At 40.3% G+C, this 21,795-nt stretch overlaps 1 protein-coding gene across 3 annotated transcripts in view; it reads left to right on the top strand.

Annotated features, from left to right (window-relative positions):
• ADGRB3 (adhesion G protein-coupled receptor B3) overlaps positions 1-21,795 on the top strand; it is an 893,473-nt gene that overhangs the window by 371,327 nt on the left and 500,351 nt on the right. For all 3 annotated transcript variants that reach the window (XM_055433831.2, XM_088840488.1, XM_088840489.1), the window contains 4 exons: positions 3,287-3,451; positions 3,920-4,084; positions 19,579-19,680; positions 20,016-20,122. In XM_055433831.2, coding sequence (XP_055289806.1) covers positions 3,287-3,451; positions 3,920-4,084; positions 19,579-19,680; positions 20,016-20,122 — 539 coding nt within the window. The remainder of the gene's footprint in view (positions 1-3,286; positions 3,452-3,919; positions 4,085-19,578; positions 19,681-20,015; positions 20,123-21,795) is intronic.

Raw genomic sequence — 21,795 nt, forward strand, 5'->3', positions numbered from 1 at the left:
TGTCAGGGAGGACTCCTGAGACCCTGCAAACTCTTGTCTCACTCTGTCTGAAATCATCCTTTGCAGCAATGCTATAGAATTAATTTATTTGGCATGTAACTAACTGTTTAACTTGTTCTAGGGAGTCCTTTTCTAAAATATGAGCTCTGTAATTATCATTATTTATTATATTCATTGCTACCTGTACCCATCTCCAAAATCAAAGTCTTGTCTTTTTAAGTGGTCAATAAATATATTTGAAGAAACAAATCAATAAAAAGAAATAATAGACACATAAAAGTAAATAGAAATGAAGAATGAGGTAATAGTTGTTTGGAGGGTAATATCATCTAATTGCATTCATTTAGAGTCTCTTGGTTGGCATTCATCTTCAAGGTTGGTTTCAGCTTGTACAGTCATACCTCAGAAATATCACAGGTTCAGTTCCAGATCACCTCAAAAAAGGGACTATCACAATAAAGTAAGTCATACCAACTTTTTGGTTCCCCAGTGCACATAAAAATTATGTTTACATTATACTGTAGTCTCTTAAGTGTGCAATAATAACATTATGTATTAAAAGCAATGTACCTACCTTAATTTTAAAATACTTTATTGTTAAAAAATGCTAACCATCATCTGAGCCTTCAGGAAACTGTAATCTTTTTGCTGGTAGAGGGTCTTGCCCACATGTTGGTGGATCCTGACTGGTCAAGGTGGTTGTTGCTGAGGGCTCAGATGGAAGTGGCGATTTCTTAAAATGGGACAGAAAAGTTCTCCGCATTGGCTGATTCTTCATTTCATGAAATATTTCTCTGTAGCATGTAATCCTGATAGCATTTTGCCTATAATAGAACTACTTTCAAGATTGACGTCAGTGCTTTCAAACTTCCGTTCTGCTTTATCAGCTACGTTTATGTCATTTTCTAAATCCTTTGCTGTCATCCAATAATCTTCACAGCATCTTCACCAGGAGTAGATTCCACTTCAAGAAACTTTCTTTACTTATCTATAACAACCAATTCCTCAACCCTTCAAGTTTTATCATGAAATTGCAGTAATTCAGTCACATCTTGCGAGAAGGCAATGGCAACCCACTCCAGTATTCTTGCCTGGAGAATCCCATGGACAGAGGAGCCTAGTAGGCGACAGTCCATGGGGTCGCTAAGAGTTGGACACGACTGAGCGACTTCCCTTTCACTTTTCACTTTCATGCATTGGAGAAGGAAATGGCAACCTACTCCATTGTTCTTGCCTGGAGAATCCCAGGGACGGGTGGGCTGCCATCTATGGGGTCGCACAGAGTCGGACACGACTGAATCGACTTAGCAGCAGCAGCAGCAGTCACATCTTAATGCTCCCCATATAATTCTAATTCTCTTGCTGTTTCCACATCTGCAGTTACTTCCTCCACTTAAGTCTCGAACCCCTTCAAGTCAATGAAAGTTGCAATCAGTTTTCTCTAAACTTCTGTTAGTGTTGTTATTTGGAGCACTTCCCCTGAATCATGAATATTCTTAATGGCATCTAGAATGGTGAATCCTTTCCAGAAGGTTTCTTCTTCACTGCCCAGATCCATCAGAGGAATCACTATATCTGGTGCCCATAGGCTTACAAAATGTGTTTCTTAAATAATAGGACTTAAAGGTCAAAATATCTCCTTGATCTCCATCCATAAGAATGGACATTATGTTAGCAGGCATGAAAAAGCAACATTAGTCTCATCGTCCCCATCAGAGTTCTTGGGTGACCAAGTGCATTGTCAATAAGCAGGAATGTTTTGAAAAAAATCTTTTTTCTGAGCAGTAGGTCAACAGTGGGCTTAAAATATTCAGTAAACCGTGTTGTAAACAGATGTCCTGTCATGCAGGCTTTGTTGTTCCATTAATAGAACACAGAGAGAGGAGATTTAGCATACTTTAAGGGTCCTGGGATTTTCAGAATGGTGAATGAGCATTGGCTTCAAGCTAAAAGCTACATTAGCCCCTAGCAAGAGTGTCAGCATGTCCTTTGAAGTATTGAATCTGGGCATTTACTTCTCCTCTCCAAATATGGAAGTCTTAGACAGCATCTTCTTCCAATCAAAGGCTGTTTGTATACAGTGAAAATCTGTTGTTTAGGGTAGCCACCTTCGTGAATTATCTTAGCCACATCTTCTGGATAACTTGCTTCAGCTTCTATATCAGCACTCGTTGCTGCACCTTGCACTTTGATGTTACAGAGACAGCTTCTTTACTTCAACTTCATGAGCCAATTTCTGCCAGCTTCAGACTTTTCATCTGCAGCTTCCTCACCTCTCTCAGCCCTCATAGAATGGAAGGTTGTTTGGGCTTCCTGGTGGCTCAGAGGGTAAAGTGTCTGCCTGCAATGTGGGAGACCCGGGTTCAATCCCCGGGTCGGAAGATCCCCTGGAGAAGGAAATGGCAACCCACTCCAGTACTCTCACCTGGAAAATTCCATGGACAGAGGAACATGGTAGGCTACAGTCCATGGGGTCACAAAGAGTCAGACATGACTGGGCAACTTCATTTCAGGGCCCTGTTAGGTCTGGATGAGACTTCTGCATATGGGAGTGGTGTGGTTGGTTAGATCTTCTCTCCAGACCGGTCAAACTTTGTCTGTATGAGCAGGAAGACTTTGTTCATTCCAGTGTTCACAACAGTAGCGCATTTAATTTCCTTCAAGAGTTCCTTTACATCCACAATTTGGCTGACTGTCATGAGGTCTGACTTTTGGCCTGTCTCAGCTTTCAACACGCCTTCCTCACTAAGCTTTAATTTCTGGGTTTTGTTTTCAAGTGAGAAATGTGTGACTTTTCCTTTCACTTGAATGCTTCAAGGCCTTTGTAGGGTTATAAATTGGCCTGATTTCATTACTGTTGGGTCTCAGGGAATAGGGAGGCCCAAAGAGAGGGAGAGAAAAAAGAGATCAGCTGCCGGGTGGAGCAGTCAGAACACATGCAAAACACTTATCTGTTGAGTTCCCTGTCTGGTATGTGCCTGGTGCCCCAAGGCAATGACAACGTTCACATCAAAGATCACTGATCATAGACCACCATAACAAATATAATAATCATAAAAAGTGTGAATTATTGTCAGAGTTACTAAAAATGTGACACAGGAAGCAAATGTTGGATAAAGGGCTCTGATACCCTTGCTGTACACAAGGTCACTACACAAGTTCACTAAAGAACCTTAATTTGTCACAAGTGCAGAATCTGAAAAGCGCAGTAAAGAGCTGCGTCTCCTTCTTGTGCAGCCTTCTCTCCTGGAAACCTCCTCATACCGTCTCTGTTTCTGCCTTGCAGTCGATGGACAGTGGCAGGAGTGGAGCTCCTGGAGCCAGTGCTCAGTGACCTGCTCGAATGGGACCCAGCAGAGGAGCCGACTGTGCACTGCGGCTGCGCATGGGGGCTCGGAGTGCAGGGGGCCTTGGGCAGAGAGCAGAGAGTGTTACAACCCCGAGTGCACAGGTGAGGCCTGAGGATTGCATTTAAAGGATGCCTGCCATAAGGTTCTGTGACAGAGCCATGCACGACAGCCATGGGATAAACCGATCATTACACATTTCTACTCAATGAAGCCAATGGTACCAGAGCTCATTCCACTGTATGCGGGCAACAAAATTCAGCAGCTTCTTAAATTAGATCAAATTAATTAGATTATATTAAATGTTGATGTAAATCGATGAAGTCTGGAGCTGAACTTGTGCTCTTTTAAAACTCAATGTCCATTTCTACAAATAGGTTTCCTGACAAACCTATAGAAGCTTCTGTTCATCACAGTGCTCTAAATCTGGCCAGAAAGTCAAATATTTGTGTATACTTTATTCGTGGTGGTAGATTAATGAAACCTGAACAGTCGTGGTCCTCAGATTTTTGAATAGCAAAGCGGTGAGCACTGTACTACTGCTGTTGACCGTGGTGGCATGTTTCTTTCAGCCAATGGGCAGTGGAATCAGTGGGGTCATTGGAGTGGATGCTCCAGGTCCTGTGACGGAGGCTGGGAGAGAAGGATGAGGACCTGCCAGGGCGCGGCCGTGACTGGGCAGCCTTGCGAAGGGACAGGCGAGGAAGTGCGGAGATGCAGTGAGCAGCGCTGTCCTGGTGAGTGTGCTCAGAGTGTCCCTGGGGAGATACGCTGGTCCCTCAAAAAAAAAAAAGATGAAAAATATTGCCGTTGGTTAAAGATAATGTTTCCTCAGTTAAAGTATTGCTGTTGATAAGTGGTGATTCACTTCTTTCCCTAATGTATGAGGTTTCCTCTGTTTCTGTGTCATAGACTGTTTTCTGTGTGTTTTTAAATTGTTTGCTACAAAATGAGTAGACATATTGAACAATAACATGGGCAGACATGTTTGAAATTACTAATAGTTTGGGGTATCATTTTTGTAACTATCTTTATGAAATATTTGTTTACTGAGAGAACAAGTTGCCTTAGATTACTTTAGTAAAGAATATATGCACGAGAAAATACAAATATAAGGCTGAAACTCAGAAACTTGTAAATTTCACTGTTAATCCATCCTGATGTATGACCTCGGACACCTCGGTTTACCTGCCCCATTCCAACTGCAAAAGAAAATCCATATGAGGAAATAACTTTAAAATGACAACATCAGGTCTTAATTCGTAGAGAAAGCCTGGTAGTATTGCTACATTAGAGGATTTTACACATAAGCAAAGTATACAGTAAATGTCAGAAATTGACCATATTATAAATCACATATATCTTAAAGTTCATGTAGAACAAAGACTCTTTCTTATGAGTGTGTACATTTCATAAAATACTGTTAATACTCAAGACTCAATAAATAAGTAAAAATTAGGAATTTAGAATGATATCATTTGCAAAATTTTGTAAACATGCCTGAAAAGCTAATAGCATGGAATTTTAGGATTTCACTGCTGTGTATAAAACTCTGAACTTAGAGATTCAAAGACCCAATTAGAGTTGATGCTGCCACTGTTAATTGTGGGCAAGCTCGCCAGCTCTGGCTGTCTGGTCCTGCTGGGTGTGATGACTGCACCTGTTTGAGATTCCTTTTCAGTTCAGAAAACTATGGGTTTCTGTCTCTTATCTAACATGACTACTTCAATTTAGAAAAGCTCAATGAATTCTAAGAGTTATCTGGGATCAAAACTTTGTATTTCTCCATATTTAGAATTCTAAAGACTTTTCATGGTTCAGCGATAATAGCAACAGAAACTAGACTCTGAGGGCAACAATAAGTCAGTTGTGTTCTTTTTAGAGCTTTAGAAAATCTAAAATTAGTTTTGTTCATTCTTAAAGCCATATGAATCCTGAATGATAAGAAGTAACCAACATGGAGGATTCTGTTGAGAAGGATACCTACACCAATTAGCACTGTGAAATTTCTCCTGTGCTTCATAAAAATTAAGAAGCATTAAACAAAGGCATTTATTTTGCCCAGGGAGAAATTTCACTGGAACAGTAAGCATAATTAAATAAGATCCTTTTTAATATTTGAAGTTATCTAAACTAGTCTGAGCATGCCAAGGTTCTTAACCAGTCCTTTAACACTGACTTTCAACTGCAAATACAGATATAAGATGGTTCTGCTTGCAACCAGATTTATAAAGATTGCCACCTGCTGTTTGGAAAACATTTTACATATTTATTTACAAAAAAAGATATTATACCTTGTTTGCTAGGTTTATTTGCTGGCTTTCATGATTTCAGGGAGATTGAAAATTATATAAAACTCTAAACACTTTTTAGATTATATAAATATATATTTTTGACATTAACCTTGATGCTTTCATTTTTCCCTATTCAAAGCTATGATTTAAATCATCTCCAAGTATGTAAATAAATTTTTTAAATTAAAATGAATTATTGAGTTAGCTAAACAATTCACAAATTAATGCTTGTACAGGGGTAAAAAGATAATCATATGTACCAAGCTTTTGAAAATATATCCTGATCTTTCACCTTCATACAAATCACACTGTCCATTAACATATGACTATTAATTTCAACAACACTTCTGCCTCTGTATAGAAATTTTATCAAAATAAAAGTGGGTTTCTTTTAATATTTATCCTTTAACTTTTCCATGCACATCAATGTCATCTCCAGATTATTTTTTTCAAAAAGGCAGGGATAATAAATAACTCAGTTTTCCACAGTGGACTTGATTTACACAATATACTGGCTTTTCAACTCAGAGCAGTTGTTTCTCTATGGTCATTATATATTCCTTTTATAATTAGGAGTGTAGGTTTTCTAATTTCTTCTACTAGATTGCTCCTAATTTGCACATTGGCAATATAAATTGAGAAAACTTTCAAATTATCTTAACAGTTGCTAAGTCATTTTTTTCTTGTTTTGTCAAAGCTGAAGGTTTCTCTTGAAATAATATGCTTTTTCTAGTACTATTTATAGTACTGTTCATTCTTAATTTTATTCCTCTTGCTGGAAACAAGTAAATTAGTATTTATTTTTATGCTTAACCTAATTTGGATACAAAACAAATTAATCAAGTTTGCCAAGAGACCCTCTGTTGTCAAGAAAGAAAAGTATAATATATGTACATCTTTGGGTAATTAATTAAAATAATGATTAATTATCTGGATTTAATCAAAAGCTCTTATGACATCTACTAAAAATGGAAAACATAAAATATTTTCCTAACAAGATTAGGATATTTCTTTCCTGGTGAATAGATCAAATAAAAGTATTAAAAAGAGCATCATCAATGTTCCTGTCTTCATAAGAAAGAGAATGAGAAAAATATTATATTATTATTTTAAAGACTACTGCTAGTTAAGGAATAAAGGAGCTACAGGGGAGATAATTAAGTTGCCCAAATTTTAAATTGATCAAACTCACCAAATAATGATTTTATTGATCTCAGTCTCATTATATACCCAAGCTTTTTGGCTTAAACTAGTGGAATAATTTTGTTATATTGATACAATGTGAAAACATACTATTTTTAGTCTTTTGTTTGGTTGGTTTTCTCTCCCCCAGTTTTCCCCTGGCTAATATCATTCAGAAAGCAGAGTTACTGATGATTCGCCTATGTTAGCCTAGCCTTCCCAAGGCCTCTTTGCTCTGTGCCAGGGAACGGCTTGCTCTTCCCAGAGCCCAGTTCTAGGATCCATGAATCTTTAGTCATTAGTTGCTAAATTGGAACCTGCCATTCACAGGCAGATGTTACACCTAATTTATACATAAAATGTTCTTCTTGGAGTCACCATTGCTTTGTCTACAAATGATGAGCAAAGTCTGAAGGTGGAATGTGCTGAGAAAAACTTTGTAACAGCAACTTAAACAGAGATGGAGCAGTTATTGTGATTCAGAACTCTAGATATTCAGAGCCACTTATTTGGTTTCTGAGTAACTTTCTTTTAGTAGGAAGAAAACATCACCACACTTGCTTTCTATAAGCTTTTATCTTCTCTGAGTGCCTCTCTGAATTGTCCAGAACTGTTCTCTTCAAACTTTGGTTGACAAATCCCTTTTAAAATTGCATAAAAAAACACTTAGGAGTAAATCTGACCTAGGAGGTGAAAAAATATGCTAAGAACTATAAAATATTAATAAAGGAAATTGAAGATGATTCAAAGAAATGGAAAGATATCCCATCCTCTTAGACTGGAAGAATTAATATTGTTAAAATGACCATGCTACCCAAAGCAATCTATAGATTTAATGTATTCCTATCAAATTACCATGGCATTTTTTCACAGAACTAGAACAAATATTCCTAAAATGTATATGGGACTTTAAAAGACCCAGAATTGCCAAAGCAATCCTGAGAAAAAATTTAAAAACAGGAGGCATAACCCTCCCAGAATTCAGATAATACTACAAGTCCACAGTAATCAAAACAACATGATATAGGCACAAAAACAGACATATGGATCAATGGAACAGAATAGAGAGCCTGGGAATAAACCCATACACCTAACAGACAATTAGTATTCAACAAAGGAAGCAAGGGCTTAATTTCAAAAATGTTCAAACAGCTCATACAACTCAGTAACAAAAAAATAAAACCCAATAAAAAAATGAGCAGAAGACTTAAATAGACATTTCTCCAAAGGAGACATACATATGGCCCACAGACATATGACAAGATGCTCAACATTACTAATTATTAGAGAAATGTACAGTGAGATACCACTTTACACCTGTCAAAATGGCCATAGTTAAAAATTCTATTAGTACAAATAACAAATGATGGAGAGAGTGTGAAGAAGAGAGAACACTTCCACATTGTTGGTGGGAATGTAAATTGGTGCACCCACTGTGGAAAACAGTATCGAGTTTCCTCAAAACAAATAAAAATAGAGCTACCACATGATCCAGCAATCCCACTCCTGTGCATATATCCAAACAAAGCTATAATTCAAAAAGATACATGCACCTCAAACTTTAGTGGACAGAATAATCACCCAGAGAGCTTGCTAAGATGGAGATTCATGGACCGGTCCTCTGTTCCAAGGTTCTGATTCAGTAGGTCTGGTCCAGGCCTGGGAATCTGCACTTCTAACAAGCTCCCAGGTGTTGGTGGTGATGCTGCGGATGACCCAATAGGTTGCACTGGCCTTGAGTATAAGTAAGTGAATATAAGTGACAGAACTAGCAAAGAATTGAAAATGGTTCTCACCCTCAGCCACATTGTTGAAGTTGCAATATCACCTTAGTAAAATTGTAGGACTTAATTGTATTCACACTTCATATGTAAGGAGGGATTATTTCTGAAATCTACTCATAACAAAAATACAGGTAATGCATTTCACATTCCCTTACCCAACTCTTGTTTCAACAAAAATAAAATAGAAACATAGGGCAATTAGCTAGATGTTGCGGACAAGGAAGAATGGTTTAGGCAGGGCACCTAGCTGTACAGCCCTGGTGCAGGAAGAACTGGGGTGTCACTGGAGCCCGTTTGCGGTGAAGTTGTGCGCCTCAGGGACACATGTCTTCTGTGCCAGAGGTGCTTTCTCTCTCGCTGCCTGTCCCCATGCTCTGAGTTACTCTGCACACACACAGCTGTGTAATATCTGGAGCAGGGAGGTGTCAGGAAGGAGGATGGAGTCTGCGCTCATATCGACTGACATTCTCCTCCATTCCCAGGGGGAGGACTGGGGAAGTAATTAATCACTATCAATACAAATATTGTGTCTTTGTTAGAGACAAGTTTAACAAGTTAAAAAGTCAGACTTCTAAGCCGTGTAGGCTGAAAGAGCTGTTTGATGGACTGAGGTGTACTGCCTCCTCACAGAGCGATCTCTCTCTGCCTTGTTTTCCCTATGATCACAGAGACGAAAATAAGTGCAGCCACTTTGAGGGTTGTTATGACAATTATTTGCATTAAAAATATTTAATGCACTTGGAAGACTGCCTGATTCATAGGGATGTGTAAATATTGCCGTTGTGTCAGCTTGAGAATGATAATAGTCATTCTCCATATAAGAAAGGCTCTTAAGAAACACATTTGATAAATACCCCTCTTCTTCCCTCAGACCTCAGCAGACCTCACATATAAGTCTTCATATGTGTTGGTTCCACTGCTGAATTAGAGCAGTGTGAGCACAGAGTCGGAATTGATCTCATTTACTGCTGCATCCCCAGCATAGGGGGTTCCTGAAACATTAGAATTAAAGAACTGCCAGCAAGTCAGATTTGAAATGTGGGGTCGTGCATCATGCATACTTTTTCTTCTGTTTTCTGCATAAGCGCTACAGTGTAGAATCAATTTCTCTTTAATGCTGAAATTCTAGCATAAGTGGGGAAAACTAATTTTCCACATCAAATTGATTTAAGTCCTGTATAATTTTTGCTATTTTTAAGAGACAGAAAATCAGTTTGAATAGACAGATTAACAGCTAATCACTAGGTAATTGCTACCTTGTTTTAAGGGAGCATGCTAACTGTGTACTTGGGCCTTCAAGTACAGTTGCATCTTACAGATGGGTTTTTATATCTTTACACTAGTGAGAGTAAACAGTGGGATTTTTCAGCTGATAAAACAGAGTCGTGGTTCCATTTTGCTGAGGCCTAAAAAAGCAAGTGGTTCACATTGCTACACAATAAAATGTTTTTTATTTTGAGCACAGAACCATGCCCTGAACTAATTATGTGTTTCATAATTTACAAAATGCACACAGGTAGCATTAAACAAAAAAAAAAAACAAAAAACACAAATCTCTATTTCCAGCTTTTCTTTCTCTCCTGCACTTTAGTTTCATACACCAGCCAGCTTTTTGATGCCAGGATGCGCTTAGATAACTCCACATCAAAACTATTTTCAGCATCTCTCCTAAGCCGTATCCTCCCCGTGTTCTGTAACTCAGGGCAGAGCACTTCAGACTTTCTTCCTGGAAACCCAAGTTCCATCTTTGCTCTCTCTCACGTCCTACACGAGCCGTGGAGCAGAGCCTGCCATCCTCCTAAGCGGGTTGGAATCCACCCACTTCCCTGGCCACTTCCTGTGATCCCCCAGCCCTACTTCCCTCGTTACACCATTTTGATTGTCACAGGCCTGCTTGACTTCAGTCTTGCTCTCCCTCGACCCACTCTCCAAACTGCCCGGAAGGCTTTCAAAACATGACGTGTCCCTCCCCTGAAGCTCAAAGCCCTATTTTAGCTCTTCACTTCACTCCGTCCCCCTCCTGCAATAACCCGCCTCTGACCATCCCCAGTTCTCCTGGTCATCCTGAAAGGTTGTCCAAGATTTGGATGAACCAGGCTCTTCCTTCCCCTCTGATCCTGCTGCACAGGGTTCCCAAGGCACACTTCCTCATACTCACCGGCTGGCAGGCACTTCCTTGTCCTTCACACCTCCACTTGATCGTCCTTCGGGAAGTCCTCCCCTGATGTACTCCTAGAGCAGCCAGGACTCCCCAAATCATAGTGGGCGCCCAACTCCTTTACAGTTTCTCTACTTATGTGTCCTTCACTATCATGGAGTTGAGAAGCCCTGACTGTTCTTTTTTGTTTTTGTGTATGTGCAGTATTTATCAAGGAGACTGGGACATGATAGGGGCTCAAATATTTATAGAATGAATGAGTTCCATTCCTGACACTGAGGCGACCCCAGAAAGATTCTCACTCTTGGGACCTTCCTCAACCTAAGATGGAAGAAAATAAAATGTCATTTTACTATCTACACTGTTCTGCTTTAGGTATGAGCCACAATAAAGCTATTTTCTGAACTAAATTTTTTAAAGATTTAATCTTCAAAGATACCAAATAACTTTTGATGAAATATTTAAAACAGCTGAGGGATTTGGCATTCCTTCTAAAAAGCTGAGAATCCTGGACCAATTTGCAACTTTGAATCTCTGATTCCCCTGGCAACTTCCTTTCTTATCACTTGTGTACTGAGTAGAAACTGAGTACAAAAAGCATGATGAATCCTAAGCTTCATGAATTTGCGGGGCAGAGAATAAAGTTTGTTGATTTCTCTGGGTTTATAAAGTTACTGTGATTTTTTTGTTTTTGTTTTTGAACTGGCTAAAGTACCCACTTGTGATTGTCACCAGGCAAATGGGAATTAGTACTTAGTGAGTGGTGTGGTTGGAAACATAGCTTTTTAATCAGCTTTATCTTTCACCAGTTAGGCTATATGAAGATCATATCAGAGGATTCTGAATAGGGTCCCCGGGACTCTTACTAAGTCAGGCATAGCCATACAAGATCAATTTTTGTAATTATCCAGTACCATGGAAATCCATTTTGGCTAATTTTTAGGAAAAGTGTAGTAGCTTACTGCTCACTCTTATTGCTTCTAAATGAAATTTATTATTACTACTGACCTATTTCACACACACACAGACACACACACACACACAGAGTCCTCAGTACTTTGCAAAATCATCCTCATTCTCTGTCATCTTAGGCACTGGAGTAATGGAGAAATAGACCTTTTGAGCATGTTTGGTAGCTTTGGGTTAAAAATACATGTGTGTGTATAGTTGTGAAAGTGAAAGTCACTCAGTAGTTTCCGACTCTTTGTGAACCCATGGACTATAAAGTCCATGGAATTCTCCAGGCCAAAATACTGGAGTGGGTAGCCTTTCCCTTCTCCAGAGGATCGTCCCAACCCAGGAATCGAACCCAGGTCTCCTGCTTTGCAGCCAGATTCTTTTCCAGCTGAGCCACAAGGGAAGCATTGTGAAATACTGGAAGGAAGCCACAAGAATACTGGAGTGGGAAGCCCATCCCTTCTTCAGCGGATCTTCCCGACCCAGGAATAAAACTGGGGTATCCTGCACTGCAGGCGGTTTCTTTACCAACTGAGCCTCCAGGGAGTAGTTATCCACTATCTTTTAGCAGACCTGTAGTGCTATGTGTCCTAAGGATGAAACAAAAATCCTTTTCTTCATTGTGCTCACATTCTAGCAGGAAGAGGCAAAAAATAATATATAAATCAGAAAATCATGCAGACGTATATGGTTAGGAGTGTCTTGGAGAACGCAAGGGCAGAGGGAGGACTGGATGCGTAGGGCAGGCAGGCCGGCCGTCTCTGAGGAGGGGGGCTACAGAGGAGCTTGAAGGCAGTGGAGAGGAGCCAGGAGGAGGTTTAGGGAAGTAAGTGGGGCGGTGTCCTGGGCAGAAAGAAGAGGTGCACAGGTTCTAGAGTGGGGTCCTCCTGAAGCTGGAGAAGTCTCCAGGGGCCAGTGAGAGTGGAAGCAGAGGAGCTGAGAAGGAGCAAGGCTGTAGAGCCTTGTAACTGATGCTCCTTAAATTGCTCAGTGTTGCACTGTTATGGAGAGAAGAAGTTTCTCCCAAGTAAGGTAACTTTTTAAAAAAATTGAGCACTGATCCTAGCCCACCTTGATTTTGAACTTCATCAGTTCCAGGTGTGAGCTGGGTAACTGTTTCACCCTGTGGGCCCACTCTTGCCATCTAGTGGGGAAAGTGAAAGTCTTCAGGCCAGAATACTGGAGTGGGTAGCCTTTCCCTTCTCCAGGGGATCTTCCCAACCCAGGGATGGAACCCAGTTCTCCCACATTGCAGGCAGACTCTTTACCAGCTGAGATATCGGTTAGCACTTGTAATTACCAGATTTTCTTACTCCCAAGGTGGACTGGGGCAGGGCGCTCTTGGAAATAACAATGGATGTGAGAAATTTTCAGAAACCTTACCTGGAAATGAAGAAATCAGGGTGCAGATGGCTCTATCACTGACTTATGTCAAGACTGAATCAGGAAAAAAATCTAAAAGCTATAGCAACAAGTTTCATGAAATGTATTTCAAATTTCATCAATGGAACTGATGAAAATTTGGGTCTGAAAATAGTAAAAAGGTACAAATGAAGTGAAAGATTACAAAGGAAGAGTTAATTAGGTGATGTTGAGCAGAAGCTGGGTATACAGATAAGCAAAAAGAATAGTCAAATGTCATGGTAATGTTAGCTTGGTCACTGCTATAGCTTTCTTAAAATAGACTAGCTTTATATAGAATTCAACTATAGAATAAACTGGACATGATGCACTCTGTGCCTTTTAACACATAATTTTCCTTTTCATGTTCTATAGTAGTTTGGGTTGACATTTACAGAAACACAATTATTATCTGTTACAGTGTTGTCGAGGATGGTAGATACTAAAATTTTAACTTACATTAATAAAAATTAGATATATTTTAAACTCAGTTCTCAGTCTTACTTGCCACACTCCAAGTGCTCAATGGCCATATTGACTAGAAGCCACCATATTGGACAGTGAAATTCTCCTTTATCATTGCAGAAAGTTCTACTGTATGGCTCTAGTCTTATATTGTTTCCTCAGTAAAACTGATTTACTCAACAAACATGTTTTGAATCTTTACTACATGCTAGACATCATGACAGTTCATTACAGCAGGTGAAAGATAAATAAATAAAACATAATTAGTCTCCTAAAAGGCAAAATTTTGGGGTTGAGAAGGTTTACACCTGTAACCAGGTGCTTTCCATCCACTGTGAAAAGAGCTATAATACTTGCACATCCAGTGACTGAGGTACTGAGGAGGCTTCCCAGAGGATCCACAATTTAAGATGTGTTTTAAAGATAAACAGGAATATTAACAAAAAACAAGGAGGGATGTGAGTATTTTAAGTAAAGGATATAGCTTCTGCAAAGCCAAGGAAATGTGGATTTTTATGGAGTATCTGGAAGATTATGATTCTATGTGGCTGGCTGTTTCATGGGAGAATAAATATGAATTGTAATTGGAGAGTGAGGCTAGGGCTTGCTGGAAGGGCCTTTTCTGTCACAGCCAGAACAGTTTTCTTTATCCTGTCAGATGACTGGAAAACCTTGGAAAATTTCATGCAGCACGTTATAGGATTACTCTCCATTTTAGAGATTACTTTATTGATGTGGTATAAAAATTGCATTGAATGTTCATGTCAATGTATGGCAAAAACTACTACAATATTGTAAAGTGATTAGCCTCCAATTAAAATGAATTTTTAAAAAAAGTAAAAAAATTACATTGAAGAGGAAAGATGCTGAATAGAAGCACTTTACATCTTGCATCTTACATGTAATAAATATATCTATATTTGGAATAAAAAATCAATTCACCTCTCTGAGCTTGTTTTCCCATTTGATCAATGCAGCTAATAGTCTCTATCCTATAAAGTTGTTGGGGAAATTAAATGAGTCCATTCATGTAAGACGGTTAGTAAGGGCTCAATAATGTTACTGTTATTAATAGTTTGAAATTGCCTAAAGAAAGCTTTTAACATAAGGAAAATGTAAGGTGTGGATGATTCTGCAAAAATGCAGTGAATGAGACAGGGAGAAAGAATGGTACAAGTGCTTGAGAGAAAAGAGCCTTCTAAGACCTTTAAAAAAGTGTTTCCAGGTAAGAAGGAGATGTCAAAGGAACAAGTGCCATAGGTAAGGTTCTGTGAATGATGACCAAAGTGAGTGTGTTGGGTTTGGCTGTTAGGAGATCACTGGTGGGTGAGGGCAGTGCATTTATGAATATGGGGCTGGTGAAGGTTGGATCAACAGCTAAACCACCCACCAAACAAAGATTTCATGACTCGGAGACAGGTGCCTGTGGGTTTTTAATGAGAATCTAGATTATGTGTATGTTATACACACACATATAAACTCAATATGAGGGAAATTATCAAGGTAGCAAAGAGAGTGTGCATGAGTCAGAATTCTAGAATCAGTCCTGCTGATACCTCTACCAGTCCCATCACTTAGACAAACCTCTTCTTTGGGGGCCTTGGTGCCCCAACCATAAAGAACAAGGAGATAGATTAGGTGCTCTTCAATGTCACTCTCAGTTCTAAATGCCCACATTTAAACCACTCATCTCAGTGAATTATTATTTCAAGAAAGTATTATTTCAAGATGGCAATGTCTCAAAGTGCATTCTTCATCTACTAATAACTCTAATGGGTCCTAACAATGTCCTAAACTTTGAAGTAGAATTAGTATCTAGATTCTGTTCAGTTCAGTCGCTCAGTTGTATCTCTTTGTGACCCCATGAACCACAGCACGCCAGGCCTCCCTGTACATCACCAACTCCCAGAATCCACCCAAACCCAAGTCCATCAAGTTAGTGATGCCATCCAACCATCTCATCCTCTGTTGTCACCTTCTCCTCCTACCCTCAAACTTTCCCAGCATCAGGGTCTTTTCAAATGAGTTAGCTCTTCGCATCAGGTGGCCAAAGTATTGGAGTTTCAGTTTCAACATCAGACCCACCAATGAACACCCAGGACTGATCTCCCTTAGGATGGACTCATTGGATCTCCTTGCAGTCCAAGGAACTCTCAAGAGTCTTCTCCAACACCACAGTTCAAAAGCATCAATTCTTCGGTGCTCAGTTTTCTTTATAGACCAACTCTCACCTTCATACATGACCACTGGAAAAACCATAGCCTTGTGGAACCAATCTGTTATTCCATGTCCAGTTCTAACCGTTGCTTCCTGACGTGCATACAGGTTTCTCAAGAGGCAGGTCAGGTGGTCTGGTATTCCCATCTCTTTCAGAATTTTCCACAGTTTATTGTGAATGACTTAAATAGTATATTGTCCTCAGAACAAGAAATTTCTCACCAATATCACACTCATATATAGGCATTCATGTATTCATTCAACATTGGACGACATCTCTGTGCCAGATACACCTTTACGTGTAAGGTAGAAAGGACCTAACATCCCAGGCAAGTTGTGAGGACAAATATATGAACATATAAATGTCAATGCTGTGTGGGAGCAGAACAGTAGGTGTGTCTGAAAAAGTGACAATTGCTCTTTCTAGGAGTAAGGTGTCAGGTTTAGTACAACATATGCTTCTTTCTTTCACAAATTCTTTCATATTTCTAGTATGCATCTGTTATTCTTGAAATTCCCTTTATCTTTCTTGGCTCAGTAATCAAATTGAGCTTTTAAAGGAAAAGAAAATAATTCATTTATTTTTATATGATGTAGTGTGATTGCCATTATTGCTCTTATATGAAGAAAAACAAAGTTATATGTTAGTCCTTTATGTTTATTTACTGTTGACACCTACAGTTAATAATTCTGATATGACTTTCAGTTTATTAGAAATCATTTTATTGTGTAACATCCCAGAACTTTATGAATAATTATGAGTATTGGAAAGACTATACGTTTGAATATGATATAATGTTCAGTTTTTAGGTGTATTGCGGATACTGTTCATGACACCAATTGTCTCGCTGTTCACACTGTTCACTGAACTCATGGTAGGCAAGGCGCGAGCTAAGAGGCTGGAAGAAAATGCGAGGAACTGTAGGAACTGAAGACACATTTATTCTCTCCTGGCTGGAACTGCAGCCTTAGCAGCAGACATAACACAACGTAACCACACAGAACCTTTCTGGGCTTTTCCAGGTGAAGCATATATGGGCTAACACAAAGTAGCCCGTGACCAAGTGGGTAACTCATGACGCACATGCGCAGTGCTTTAAGCGAGCTCAGCTATAGCCTAAACCTCCTGACGCACATGCGCAGTGCTATAAAGGATCTCAGCGGTTACAAATGGATCTCATTATTTATAACACGTGGGGCAAGAAAGCCTGAGCACACCATCTTAGCTAATTTGCCTGCTCCCACAGTCCACCCCTTCAGGCTCTCTCACCTTACATTCTATATGCAGTCCATCTTCTGTGATATTCCCTTGGTGAGTAACACTGACTCTTGGAGTTACCTCTTGCAGTAGCATTAGCTACAACAACAAACAGTTACATCCCCAATACATAGCAAAACCCAATGCCAGGTATTGTCAGGAACTCATGTTGCAGTCCTTGCCCTCATGGGGCTAGAAGAACCACCCACCATATGTGGAGTGCCTTTATCTTGCGTGGCCAGTCCAGTCCACCATCTGTCCTTGTGAAATTGCAGGAAAGCCTCCACAGGGGCAACTCTACCCCTATTTTTTTTTTTTTTTTATTAAGGACCCAGAAAACCCCACAGGCACCAGGCCCACCTTTTCAAGGAGGGCATTCACAGCTCACCCACAAGATTCCAAGTGCTTTCACAGTGTTCTAAATCTGCAAGAGAGTCAGAGGTTAGTAGCATATCATGGGCACAGCCTTTATACACTGTTGTGGGGAGAGACTTTCCAGCCTCTTAGCTCATGCCTTGCCTTCAGCAGTGTGAACAGAGAGACAAGTGGTGTCCCCAACAGGATTAGCAATACGGCTGTTCTACTGAATCTACCGCATGGGACACACAGCCTAAATTTACATTATACACCATAGGACACAGCCCTTACGGTATGCTTCGTCACAAATCAGCCCACATTGGTATCTGCATACCTGATGGAACCCCTGCTAGCTCAGGACCCCCTTCAGGGTCTTCACATTTTCAAAATGGCGTCTAGCATGCCATCCCCCTACCGCTTCCAAGCGAGCCACCTTGTAGATGGGGCGCCCCACACAGGGTGCAGGAATAGCAGTCAGGGATCCAGAAGAGGTCAGGGCACTGTTCAAAATGGCGTCTTGAGTGCCGCCAGTGAAGCGCTCATCATCTGGGCCTCAGGCATTTGGGTTACATATCGACTGCCTCATGCCCAGTTCTCTCTCCACTTGGGCCAACGCAGCGTACTTACGCGGTTTACTCCCGGGATCCTGGGGCTCTCCCACGTTCACCCACAGGGTGCAGATGGCAGTGTTAATCCATTCCATGAGGGTGTGCGCTGGGTTAGGCGCCCCCTGCGTGACCCGCCTACTATTCTTCAGCCTTTGTCTCGGCGAGGGGTGAGTGGTGATAGATGTCAGCCGTTCTGCCCCATCCCCAGAACAGAAGATACTGTCCACCTGTGTCCCAACTTCGCAAGAGCCATGCTGCCAAGGCTTCCTCTCACCTTTGCCGAAATGGCATACCCAAGTCAACCAACTCCGCTTGAGTATATAGTCGGTATGTTGTGAACTCAGTCATGTTGGGGGCCCCTTGAGGATGCCAACCCGGGCAGCAGGCTGCTCATGCTTCACCTTCTGCTGGGCAACAGGCCTTGCTGCCAAGCGGGACCCGTGGTCTCATAGCATTATCACCATCACTTACCGCCTTAACGTCAGAGATGCTGGGTTCTTCAGGGCCACCGGGTTCTTGCTCTAACGCCAATATATGTTGCTCTAGTTCTTCCAAGTAATTCTGCACATTGCACACCGACGCAGCATCATAGGGAGCACTATCCATATTCACCTTCAGGGTAGTCAAGAAAATCTGCCCCAAGGGTCCAGCAGCAGTCCTTGAGCCTTGTTCAGCAAATGGGAACTCATTGCTGTAACGCCTTTTCAGTGCTAGCCAGTGAACTGTCCACTGCCTCTCAGTCTTCCACTGGAACCCAAGCCGAGAGGATCGTGGCCACTGGCTCCCTCCATCCAGTGGAGCCTCAGGCTCTTCTACCTGCTGGGTATCCTGCCACCTCTTCTGTGGAGCCTCAGGCTCCTCTACCATCTGGGTATCCTGTTGACTACACCAGCTGTATTGCTGATCCTGTTCATGACACCAACTGTCTCACTGTTCATACTGTTCACAGAACCCATGGTAGGCAAGGTGTGAGCCAAGAGGCTGGAAGAAAATGTGAGGATCCATAGGAACTGCAGACACGTTTAATTTCTCCTGACTGACACCACAGCCACAGCAGCAGACATACATAACACAACATAACTGCACACAACCCTTCTGGGCTTTTCCTGGTGAAGCATATACAGGTGAACCTCACAAAGTAGCCTGTGAATGAGCGGGTAACTCGTGATGCCCATGGGCAGTGCTATAAATCACCTCAACTGTTACATAGTCATTATTTACAAAACATGGGCTGAGAGAGCCTGACCACGCCATCTTGGTTAGTTTGCTGTCTTCCCCACAATAGGCATGTTCAAATGACTTTTTTTTTTTAAAGCCTAAGCCTTCTTTGGAAAATGCTTATATTCTGTGAGGGTTTTGAGAGAATGAAATGAAAGCTAGTAGTGTTTTGTTTCTGAAGACATCTCTAACATTTCAATAAACACCACACTTAAAAAAAATTTAAAAAGTCAGCTATCTTCAGTCAGAGAGCTGCATTTCAGGATTGCTTATTGCCAGCATTTAAAAAATAAACACCACGGGTGTTCAAGTCCCTTTGTTTTAAATTGCAGCACCTTATGAAATATGCCCAGAGGATTATCTGATGTCGATGGTGTGGAAGAGGACTCCAGCAGGCGACTTGGCTTTCAATCAGTGCCCAATGAATGCCACAGGTAATGTAGGATGACCCTCAAACCCAGACGATGACCACCCACCAACAGCAGCCTGTTGTTTCTTCTGTCGTGTTTTGTCCTATATCTAAAAATAAGTCTGTCTAATAAGCAGTTAATAAAGCAATTTTAGTAAAGGGCTTCCTAAGTGGAGCCTATGAAGAGATCTGGAAAATCTTGCCGATTCAATGGTTTCTCAGTGTGAGTAATATGCATTGTGAAAATAATCAAAGGAACAATTTACATGCATGTTTAGAGCATGAAAATGTACAAACCCAGGATTTCAGCCTGCCTCCAAGCCTCCCTGTCGTAAAGCTCTCTGTTTTTGTGACTCGCAGGCACCGCTAGCAGACGCTGCTCGCTCAGTCTTCATGGAGTGGCCTTCTGGGAACAGCCGAGCTTTGCAAGATGCATATCAAATGAGTACAGACACTTGCAGCATTCAGTAGGTGCAAAACCAGCTTTAGTACTTGCTCTGTTTAATTCCTGTTAATGATCTCTGTGTGAGAGTTTAGTCTGCTGTTATACAATCAAATCGGTAAACTCTCTGAAAATAACACCTGAAGTAAAAAAGGCTGTGCTAGAAAGCTAACTTTTATAAATCAGTGCTAAACTGTTTTATTCCGAGGGTTTGGGATTTTATGGATCCTGCTATTTAAATGAATGGATTCCTTGTCTATTGGGGGAAAGTCCTGAATAAAATCTGTTACTGGGGTTTATCTATATGAGTTAAACTATAGGTATCATGACTGGCACAAATCAGTTACCTAGTTCAGTGCAGTTCAGTCACTCAGTCGTGTCCGACTCTCCGCGACCCCATGAATCACAGCACGCCAGGGAGTGCATAAGACTGATTTCAAAATACCATACATTTTAAAATTAAGTTCTTTAATATTTTAGTACTCAGGAAATAATAAAGCTGTATCATATAGGTGTCAAAAATTTCACTGCGTTTTGACATTAAGACACCAAAAAAAAAAGACAGTGTTATTTTATCAGAGAAAATTTGTTGCTCAAAGAAGATGACATGGACAAATTTCTAGAAATAGCCCCTCTTCTCCCACACATCATTGAATTATTCAGAATATACTGTATGAATATTTTGAGCACAGTTAAGTGTTCCTAGGTCTTTTACTAGTGCAAGTCATTGTCATTTTCAGAGACTGTTGTCATTCATCCTGACAGTCGAGAGAGCTTCCTAAGTGAACAAACATTATGGGGCTCAGAACAAAATACAAGGTGGAGCCTTGGAGAACCCAACATTGGAGGGGTGCTGTGCAGTTAAGAGCCCTGAAGTTTTGTTGTGCTTATATTTTCTTTCATTTTCTTACTGTTGCTCACAAGTAAGCATGATTTAAAAAAAAAACAAAAAACTAAAGAACATTCTCACTTGTGGTTGGGGAAGTAGCTTGTAGAACCCTTATTAATGAAGTGAATGTATTTGACTCATTATCAGAAAACCAAAAGAGCACATTTTAAAAATATCTGAAAACCAAATGCTGTTTAGTATGTTTACTTTCCAAATCAGTAATCGAGTTGATGGTTTATTTGGCTACATAGAGCCTTATTTCTGTTGTTGTGTGTATATACATTTATGTATATACCTGGGCTTCCCCAGTGGCTCAGATAGTAAAGAATCTGTCTGCCATGTGGGACACCTGGGTTCAGTTCCTGGGTTGGGAAGATCTCCTGGACGGGGCATGGCAACCCACTCCTGTATTCTTGCCTGGAGAATCCCCAGGGGTAGAGGAGCCTGGCGGGCTACAGTACATGGAGTCACAAAGAATCAGACATGACTGATACATGTTATTATATATATACACATTATACAGTTATACACAAATACTTATATTTAATAATATATACTTATGTGCATATAAGTATTTGGTGATATTTAACCTCACTGAGCTTTACTTGTGTCAAAAGTAAAATATTTCAGAATTAAGTATAACCAAAGATTTTCTTATGAATTTAGTTTTAAATGAATTTTATTTTGCCTTATTTTAGAAATACTTTGTTTACTTAATATTCATATTTAGTTCTTGTTTATTCATGGTAATAAATGAGAATAATTGTATCGATTAAGTAAACCATAGGTCAAGTCTTACAAATTTGTTA

Source organism: Moschus berezovskii, chromosome 10 (genome assembly GCF_049115385.1).
Source record: "Moschus berezovskii isolate FMDL1 chromosome 10, NW_MosBer_1.0, whole genome shotgun sequence".
NCBI classification, from domain to species: Eukaryota; Metazoa; Chordata; class Mammalia; order Artiodactyla; family Moschidae; genus Moschus; species Moschus berezovskii.